Below are 10,319 nucleotides of genomic sequence, written 5' to 3'. Positions count from 1 at the left end.
ACACGAGCTACTACTTTCCTCCCAGAATAGCTAAAATGAAGAAAGGACACCAAGCCACGTCGAGGGCAAACAAGGCTGGGGGTCCTAGAACCCCCGTGCACTGTCTGTAAAGGTGAACGGATGCCACCGCCTTGGAAAAGTGGCCTTTCTGACTCAAGTGGAGCGTGCGTGCTCCGTGACCCGACAACTCCGCTCCTGGGAATATCTCACACCAGTGTGCACACACGGGGCTTCCCCGGCAGTCCAGCAGTTGAGAATCCGCCTTCCAATGCAGGGGACGTGGGTTCGATCCCTGGTCGGGGAACTACGATCCCAGATGCTATGTATGGGGAAACTAAGCCTGCACGCCACAACTAGAGAGGAGCCCGCGAGCCACAACGAAGACCCCGTGTGTGGCAACTGAGACCCGATGCACCCAAAAATAAATAAATAAATAAATATTTTTTTTTTTAAAAAAGTGTGTATGCACAGGCCGAAACATGGACCAGAATATCTAGAGCACCATTATTTGTAACAGTCCCAAACTGAAATACACAAATGTCCACGGACAGCTGAATGATTTGTGGACTATAACGGAATACTAGACAGCCATGAAAACCAGCTACAGAGACATACATTGATGTTGATGAATCTCATAAGCATAATTTTTTAAAATTAATTAATTTATTTTTGGCTCGTTGGGTCTTCATTGCTGCACACGGGCTTTCTGTAGTTGCAGTGAGTGGGGGCTACTCTTCGTTGTGGAGCACGGGCTCTAGGCGTGCAGGGTTCAGTAGTTGCGGCTCATGGGCTCAGTAGTTGTGGCGCATGGGCTTAGCTGCTCCACAGCATGTGGGATCTTCCCGGACCAGGGCTTGAACCCGTGTCCCCTGCATTGGCAGGCGGATTCTTAACCACTGCGCCACCAGGGAAGTCCCCCACAAGCATAATTTTGAGCCAAAGAAGCCAGAAACAAAGTAATGCCGAACCAATGATTTCTTTTATAAAAAGTTAAAAAGAGGAACTTCCCTGGTGGTCCAGTGGTTAGGACTCTGTGTTTCCACTGCAGGGGGCACGGGTTCGATTCCTGAACAGGAAACTAAGATCCCGCATGCCGTGAGGTGTGGCCCCCAAAAAAAAAAAAAAAGTTAAAAAGAAAAGGCAAAACTAAGCTATGATGTTAGAAGTCAGGACAGTGGTACTTGGGGGGGGGAAGGAGGGAACAGCGATTAGGAGGACTCTTACGGGGGAAGCAGGAGTGGAGCTTTGTGAATGCTGATTCTATTTCTTGACCTAAGCGGGAGTTACACAGATGTATTCATTTTGCGATAATCCGCTGCATTTATAGTCTTGATTTTTTTCTTTCCCTTTTCTGTATGTATGCCATACTTAAAAACAAAGTTTTAAAATAAAATTTAAAATGACAAGTGGGATTGTGGTATCTCATTTTGGTATACTTAATTTTACCTCCATTTAAGCATTCACTGAGAGATTTCTGTAAGAATATTCACTAAATATTCATAAAGGTGCTTCCTGGGTGGGGGATGCAGGGTGGTTTTAAATTTTGCACTATTGCTTGAATTTCTCAATGCACACATCGTTTCTACAGAAATACAATGATGGCATCTTGCTACAGGCAGAGATCTTGCCCAACACGAAGGATGGGTAAAAACCAAGCTGTATCAGAAGAGGAATACACGTAAGGAGGCCCGCCCAGCACCAGGACAGGATGGCCAGCTCACAGGAGGTGCCCGAGCAGAAGAGAATGAAGGCTCGTCTTCGGGGACTCGTTTGCCTCGTGCTGCCGGCAGCGCTCGGAGTCAGCGTGTCTGGGCCCACGACCGCGCTCAGGTCGGCTGCGGCCCAGTGACCCTGAGGAGGTGTGCCAGGGTCACAGAGCCTCGTCCCCAAAGACAAGTGGCACTGGTTCCTGGACAGCCATGTGGACTCAGCAGCGTCCTCACAAAGGCTGTTCCCTTCATTCTGGGTGTTCCATCAACCGTTCCAACTTTTGTCTCAAGCGTTCTTGGCCTATTTTTGTGGCTCATTTCACTTTTGTTGGCGTAGTTATGCAATTTCTGCAGACATTTTGAGCCGTAATTCCATTTTTTTTCTCCCAAGAGAGATGTGTCTCAGCACCGCCATTACCGACGTCTTTGCTCAGTAGGCTCTTTTAAATAACGATGTCCTTTCAGTATTTACCGGTGAGGCACTTTGTCCATATGCAAGAGCGCCACTCAACACTGGGTCTAAACTAGAACAAAACTCCACAGGGAAAGGGATGCTTTTATCTGTCTTGTTGATTTATCCCCAACTCCCAGGACAAGAACTGGGGCACAGTAGATGCTGAATGAATGAATGAATGAAACACCACCCTGCCTTCAGGTCTCTCCACAATAGGAGGAGATAGACATGCACCTAAGTAAAGAGACACAAGGTAAGGGGTCTGTGTAAAGTGCTGTGAGATCCCAGAAAAGGGGAAAAGATAGGTCTTTGAGGATCAGGAAGAGTTTTGAGCTGGGTTCTCATCAATGAATTGGATTTTGATAGACTGGGAAAGGTGGAAGCCGTTTCAGGTAGAGGGAGGAGCCCAGACCAAGGGGGACAGTACAGGTTCAAGGGAAGGAAGTGTTCCTGGTGCAGAAGGGACAGTGGGAGGAGGGGCCGCGGAGACTGTGAAGGATTTTGAACCAAGTTCTAAGAAATTTCGGTGGATTCCCTAGGTGGCAGGTGGGAACCACTGAAGGCCTTTGGCCAGAAGAGTGATGTGTTAATACCTGCATTGGAAACGGGCTCTGAGGCAGTCTGGACGCTCGTTTGAAAAGAAGAGACTGGAGGCCGGGAGGCCATCGGGAGCTTCTGCAGTGGTTCGTGGAGAAGGAGGCGCACCTGAATCGGGCGGTGGCAGCGGGCGTGAAAGAGGGCAACTCTGAAAAGTACAGGCCGCCAGAACAGACTGAACACTCGAGACATTTACTGCGGGAAACGCCTGCGAAAGGCAAAGGTGGGAGAGCCTTGGACAAAGCAGAGGTGACCCCGGTACAGAGAGAAAAGGAAGGACAGGTCTGAGAAGCTTCCGCCGGGAGGATGGGGCGTCCTCACGCCGCAGGAGGAGCAGCCAGGCCGCTCAGCCACCGGTGGGAAGTGCGGGCTCCGTGCAAACACAGAGCCAGGCCCAGGAGGGGTCTTCGGCTGCCGGGGCCTCAGCCAGTCCTGCTCCCGAGGAGAAGACACGAGCTGTGGTTTTCATGGCCACCACCCCACCTGACCTTGTAGCGGGCGTCGGAGAGGAAGGAAGGTAGCAGAAGGGACACGATTTACCGGGGACATTAGCGAGCTTGACCTTGGTCAGAGGTAGCCCTCATCCTGGGGGGCGGCCGAGGGATGTACACGGAAGAGAGTGGGAAGGCAGGGAGATGGGCGCTGCCCACGGCCCACACGCCCGCCCCCCGCCCCCCGGGGCTCACCACCCGCCTGCACGCCCAGCCTTCCCTGCAGGCAGGGCGGCCCGTGACCGGCACGACGAGGGGAGGAGAAGGGGAAGCGTGGGCCGCCTTCGCTCCCCGCGCTCCCTCGCTCCCGTCCCCCGACCAGGGCGCGGACAGCACAAGTGCGAGGCCGCATGCTGGCGGCGGCAGAGCCTCCCGAGCCCGGGCCCTGCACGCCCGCGTGGAACAAAGCCGCTCTGCCTGCGCGGCGTGACGGGGGCTGTTGACCTGCTGCGCTCAGGCCGCTCCCCAGCTTTTACAAACCCATGTATTTAGGGTTTATAAGATAGGCCAGCCCCGAGGAGCCTAATGAGCCCTACCTGGTGCGCCGAGCGCCAAGGAAGAGGCCAAAGGTGCAGCTGAAGGAACAGGTGAGGGGATTCAGGTAGGGTCCGGGAGGGGAGGATGGACGCGGTTTCCCGTCTTCTCTGCACCCGGGGCCGGCGGCCGGCAAGGGGTCGGGGAAGGAGAGGAGGTCTTGGCCCGGATGTCAGCAGGTGGGGCTGCTGGTACTGCTGTTCTTGCAGAAGAGGAGATGGGCTCTGAGAGCCTGGTTCAGCGGCGTCTGGGGCAGAACCAGAACCACCGTTCTGCTGCTCGGGCCCTCGGCAGCCTGGCCAACCGGACCCCACGCTTGGCCCCCTGGGTCCGGGCACAGCTTGCTTCCCCACTGAGGCTCAGCCCTTCCCGCCTTTCATTTCCTGGGACCAGCCCTGACCCGAGACAAGAGCTAAGCCCCTGCTGCCCCCCCCCATGCCCACACCTGGCACCCCAGTTCAGCCACCTGTCCACCTGCTTGTGCCGGAGACTCAGCCCCCTCCCGGGCCCCCATTCTCATAACTGGGCCATGGTCGGGACCCCAGCCCCACGTGCCCCGTCCAACTAATCCACCCAGGGTATCAGTGCCCCCCGACTGACTTCCTGTCCTCCTCCTGGGTACCGAGGACAGGCGGAGCCGTCATTCAGGTGTCCCAGCCCCTCTGCCCCCCTTGCGGTAGAGCTCCCACCACGCCAGGCCGCCCGCATCCCTCTCCCAGCCCCTCCCTCCGTCCAGCCAGCCAGCGGCAAGCCTCTGACCGCACTCACAGCTGCCCGAGGATACGTCAGAGGACAGGACTCCAGCACTCATCACCACCCGCTTCTGAAACGGAGCCAAGGCCACCGTGTGGCTGTTACATGAGCTTATTTGATTTTATCTAATTGCCTTCTTGGGCTATCGCTGATGTCATCGCTCAATATATATTTTTAAATTTATTGATTTTATTTATTTATTTTTGGCTGCATTGGGTCTTCGTTGCTGCGCGCGGGCTTTCTCTAGTTGCGGCAAGGGAGGGTTACTCTTCGTGGCGGTGCACGGGCTTCTCATTGCGGTGGCTTCTCTTGTTGCGGAGCACGGGCTCTAGGCGCGCAGGCTTCAGTAGTTGTGGCACACGGCTCAGTAGTTGTGGCCCACGGGCTCTAGAGCGCAGGCTCAGTAGTTGTGGTGCACAGGCTCTAGAGCGCAAGTTCAGTAGTTGTGGCACACGGGCCTAGCTGCTGCGCGGCACGTGGGATCTTCCCAGACCAGGGCTCGAACCCGTGTCCCCTGCATTGGCAGGCAGATTCCCAACCACTGTGCCACCAGAGGTGTTCTTTTTTCCCCAGGCCAAGACCATGCAAACAGTTCAAGTGAAAGGTAGGGTTTTGTTTTGCTGGCTTTGCTTTTGCTTGCTTGCTTTTGATTTAAATTAAGGCTACAGGGGCCCCTCAGGGAACCCATGCATGCGGGGCGGGAGGTGGGGTGGGACGGCGGCGCCGGTGAAGCCCCGTCTCCTGATAGCCTCCCCAGCCTCCACCTCTACTCTTCTCATCCTTCTCATCCTCTCCTTCTTCAGCACCCCAAACGTTCCCGATCCTAGGAGCTGCAGGGCCGGCCTCATCCTAACTCTCAAGTGAGAGCCTCGACTCTATCTGGGCAGAGCCCTTCACTGCCAGCCATTCATAAGCTGCTGCTCCGGTGGCCTCCCAGTTCCAAAGAACTGTGGCTGGAAGCAATGGGAGGCGGGGCGTACGGCCCCCGGCCACTCGGAGGAGTGCCTGGTACAGCAATGACACAGCTCCAGGGTACGAGCCAGAGCCTCCCGGAGAGGTCGTACAGCTAGTTCAGCATCAAGGACAGACGCTGCGGCCCATCACCACGCCACAGACGTATCTGCTCGGGCTCAGCTGGGCTCCCGGCTGACCCGGAAGCGGTCCCAGGAATTCTGAGATTCAGGAATTCTGTGATCGCTCACCTATTTGAGCTTAAATGTCTTCTGTGCTGACTCAAGGTAAAAGGCCAGTGGAAAGCAAGACTTTGGGACATGAAGTAGCTAATATACTTGATAGTTACGGTTGTCACGAGGGTGGTAGTAGTAATGGTGGTAGCAGTGATGGTTAGGGTAGTGGTGGTAGTAATGGTGGTGATGGTAGTAATGGTGGTTAGGGTAGTAATGGCAGTAGCAATGGTAGTTAGGGTAGTGATGGTGGTAGTAATGGTGGTGAGGGTAGTAATGGCGGTAGTAATGGTGGTGATGGCAGTAGTAATGGTGGTTAGGGTAGTAATGGTGGTAGTAATGCTGGTTAGGGTAGTGGTGGTAGTAATGGTGGTGATGGTAGTAATGGTGGTTAGGGTAGTGGTGGTAGTTATGGTGGTGTTGGTAGTAATGGCGGTAGTAATGGTGGTGATGGTAGTAATCATGGTGGTTAGGGTAGTAACGGCAGTAGCAATGGTCGTTAGGGTAGTGATGGTGGTAGTAATGGTGGTGATGGTAGTAATGGTGGTAGTAATGGTGGTGAGGGTAGTAATGGCGGTAATAATGGTGGTGATGGCAGTAATGGTGGTAGTAATGGTGGTTAGGGTAGTGGTGGTAGTAATGGTGGTGAGGGTAGTAATGGCGGTAGTAATGGTAGTGATGGCAGTAGTAATAGTGGTTAGGGTAGCAATGGCAGTAGCAATGGTAATTAGGGTAGTGATGGTGGTAGTTATGGTGGTGATGGCAGTAGTAATGGTTAGGGTAGTAATGGCAGTAGCAATGATAGGGTAGTGATGGTGGTAGTAATGGTGGTGAGGGTAGTAATGGTGGTGATGGCAGTAGTAATGGTGGTTAGGGTAGCAATGGCAGTAGCAATGGTAATTAGGGTAGTGATGGTGGTAGTTATGGTGGTGATGGCAGTAGTAATGGTTAGGGTAGTAATGGCGGTAGCAATGATAGTTAGGGTAGTGATGGTGGTAGTAATGGTGGTGATGGTAGTAATGGTGGTGATGGTAGTAATCATGGTGGTTAGGGTAGTAACGGCAGTAGCAATGGTCGTTAGGGTAGTGATGGTGGTAGTAATGGTGGTGATGGTAGTAATGGTGGTAGTAATGGTGGTGAGGGTAGTGGTGGTAGTAATGGTGGTGAGGGTAGTAATGGCGGTAGTAATGGTGGTGATGGCAGTAGTAATGGTGGTGATGGTAGTAATGGCGGTAGTAATGGTGGTTAGGGTAGTGGTGGTAGTAATGGTGGTGATGGCAGTAGTAATAGTGGTTAGGGTAGCAATGGCAGTAGCAATGGTAATTAGGGCAGTGATGGTGGTAGTTATGGTGGTGATGGCAGTAGTAATGGTTAGGGTAGTAATGGCGGTAGCAATGATAGTTAGGGTAGTGATGGTGGTAGTAATGGTGGTGAGGGTAGTAATGGTGGTAGTAATGGTGGTGATGGCAGTAGTAATGGTGGTTAGGGTAGCAATGGCAGTAGCAATGGTAATTAGGGTAGTGATGGTGGTAGTTATGGTGGTGATGGCAGTAGTAATGGTTAGGGTAGTAATGGCGGTAGCAATGATAGGGTAGTGATGGTGGTAGTAACGTTGATGATGGTAGTAATGGCGGTAGCAATGATGGTTAGGGTAGAAGTGAAGAAGGACTGGTTTCTTCATGTTGCACTACAGGGCTCAGGAAGAGAAAAAAGCTAACTCTTAAACTCTTGGCTCAAGTCAAGGCCTGGTCAAAGAAACAGAGGTCCCATGGAGGCCGTAACAGAATTTCTTATTTTTATATCACAGGCTGAGGACTAGACCCAAAATCTAGTTGTGCAAGCTTCTGAATCCCAAGACAGTTCAGCCTTCAGCCTTGTAAATTCTCCTACGTCAAGGGTTGGAAATTGTTAGTACGGCACGCAGGACCTTGAGATTGAGATGAGGACGTCTGGGTGGGTTTGTAAGAGTCTGACAACTGTGTACCCCAAATCCACCGAGACTTCCTTCCACAGCACCTGAAGCCACTCACCTGAGGTAAGTGTCTTTTAAGGAAACGCCTATTCTCTTGAAGGCTTACTTTCACTTCTGCTCATCACTTCCAAACCCATAGTTACAGTCGGACCCGTGCATCCTAGGTCTGTTCCCAGGTAACTTATAAACCAAAACAAATCAAGATTTTGCTAGGTTTCTGTCCAGAGTCACGTGAGATGGAAAGCAATGTTGCACTGGATGATGGGGACTGTTATTCGAGATCCTGGACTTTGTGTGCTGCCTCTAACAGTCTGGTTGGTTGGTTGACTGAAACGTGGGCCCGACGGTAGTCTACATTTAACAAGAGAGGCCAGAACTTCCCTGGGAGAATGTCAGGGAAGGAATCCAAAGATTCAGGAATATGAGGAAGTTGAAAAGAAATTATTTTGTGCAGCCCACCTCCTCACCACCCGACTGTCTCCCAGGAGGACCTGCAGACTCCCCTTTACTAAGGCTCTGAGAAATGCTTTAGTAAGTAGAGGACCGGCAGCCTTGAAAAGCCCTGTGCTAATGACAGCGGGAGCCTCTGCACTGAAGTGGGCTTTCTAATCAGCAGGAATGGCAGGGTCCTGCAGCAATGGGTCCAGCAGACAAATGGGTGCAATTACTGTGATGTGCAAACGGGGAGAAGACTGCCTGAACTACAGAGATCACAGTCACCTCTGAAATGGAAGGGCGCCCTACTAAGGTAATTACTTCATCCACACAAGCAGAAAAGTTCTAGGTCAGCAGAAGCAGGACTGAGCGACCAAAAAAGGAAGTTATTTCTCTTTCGACTCCCAGACCTTTGTCAGCTCACAGGAGCCCCAAACCCTGACGAAGAGGAGGCCAGGTCCTCTTAGGAAGGAAGGAATCCTCAGCACTGTCAGAAATATAACAATCTATGATTCTTCCTCAGAGCCCTCCCCAAAGGGACCTCAGGTCAGTTACCAGGTGACTGTACATCCAGGAGAGGAAACAACCAGACTTTTGAGGGCTGAGTCAGCACTGAAATATGTCAACGTGAACCTCTGGAAAGCCAAAACACCCCCGTTTCTACCACCCAGAGCAAATCGATTTTATTCCACCAAGAACTGTAATCCAATGCTTTTGAGAAACAGCTGGAGGTTTCCCCTTGGGCTTGTCTAGAGACTGAAAAGTTGACCAGGGGACACGAGATCAGCAGCCACTCAAGATGCCGTCACGAAGTGGGTGCTGCGGGAGCCACACGGCCGTGCACGCACAGCGGGAACCGTCATCAGGGGAAAATGACTTACTTCTTTTGATGCATGAGAGCCCCGTGGTCAGAGCACGGCGCTGCAGGACACCACGATGGTAAACAGAACATTCTTTGAATCCAACGAGAGTGGGGTTAGCAGAAGCACGGCAGGCAGGGAAGGCAAGTCCACAGCCAGCACAGTGGTCTGTGGCAGTGAGGACAAAACGCCACCCTCCCCATGGAGGAATGGGGTCTAATGCAACCGACCTACGGCCACGTAGCGGGCCTGCCACCACCGGCTCGTGGAGGCAGCGCCCTTTCGGGGAAGAAGGGTGGGCTCGGCCACCAGCAGGCTGGGTGCTCAGCAGCAGGGCCAGCCCAGCCCTGGGGAGGGGCTGTCCGCATGCACAGCCTTCAGCCCTGTCTCCAGGACCACTCTGTACAGGGGCCACTGAGCAAGTGGGGGCGCGGGGAGCCAACAGCCACACGTTCACGTCACCTTGTTCACCCGGCTTCCGAAAGCCTCCTCTGTAGTGGGTGCCGTTGGAAGCGCTCACAGGGGACACAGACGTCACCGTGCTCTGCCCAATCCCCAGCTCCTGTCAGAGTCCGCAACCGAGCCGCCAGGCCGTGAGCCGCCATCTAAGAACCAGTGCAGACCCTTACCTCCGGCCCTCTCTCCAGCTGGGAGAGGCGCTCACGGTTCCGTCCACTGGGAAGACCTCTCTCCACGCTGTCCTCCAGGGAGGCCCTGGAGAGGGTCTGAGTGCGGCCGCAGTCCCTTCCGTGCGGGTCCAGGAGGCTGTGCAGAAGCGTCTGTAAACCAGACCCAAGCTTTTATGTCCTCTCATATGGACATAAGGAGCTTCCACAAGGGCTTGCGTTTGGGGTGAGGGAGGGAGGGCGATGCAGCAGGAGGAGCTGCTATGGGACCCTAACCTCCTGGACCTGCCTGAGCCCAATGCTAGAAATGGTTGGTTGAGGAACCAGCTGGGAAGCAAGGCTGGGTGCTGCCCCCAAATGGTTTGCGCCCAGGAGGGTATATGTGCTGTTTCTTCCACAGCAGGGTTCACAGGTCCAGGGGTCGGGGTAGAGATGATAGGGACCTTCTCACCATCACCTGGTAAACATTTCCAGCCTTGAAAACTGGACCTGGAGGCCGAGAGTTCTTGGTTGTCAAGGGGGGGCGTCTTCGTCAGAGGCTGCAACAAGGTGCCACTGACCCACGCTGAGACCTGGCTACTTGGGGCTCCTCACGCCACTGACCCACCAGGCAGATAGAGAAGGGGACATGCTGAGCTCGCTTTCCCTGGGGACGGGGTTGGCCCTAGATCGTGGGGAGAAGAGCGGACCAGCTGGGGCGTCCG

At 53.6% G+C, this 10,319-nt stretch overlaps 1 protein-coding gene across 1 annotated transcript; it reads right to left on the bottom strand.

Moving 5' to 3' along the window:
* Window positions 1-6,497: 6,497 nt before the first annotated feature.
* Window positions 6,498-7,403, bottom strand: LOC136792203 (uncharacterized). Its single transcript, XM_067008282.1, has one exon. It carries the CDS (start codon window positions 7,401-7,403, stop codon window positions 6,498-6,500), a length of 906 nt encoding a protein of 301 aa, XP_066864383.1.
* Between the last annotated feature and the right edge of the window lie 2,916 nt (window positions 7,404-10,319).

The sequence above is a fragment of the Kogia breviceps genome, chromosome 11 (genome assembly GCF_026419965.1).
Source record: "Kogia breviceps isolate mKogBre1 chromosome 11, mKogBre1 haplotype 1, whole genome shotgun sequence".
Classification (NCBI taxonomy): Eukaryota; Metazoa; Chordata; class Mammalia; order Artiodactyla; family Physeteridae; genus Kogia; species Kogia breviceps.
Note: the sequence above shows the minus strand (reverse complement) of the source record. Positions and strands in the feature narration are given on the sequence as shown.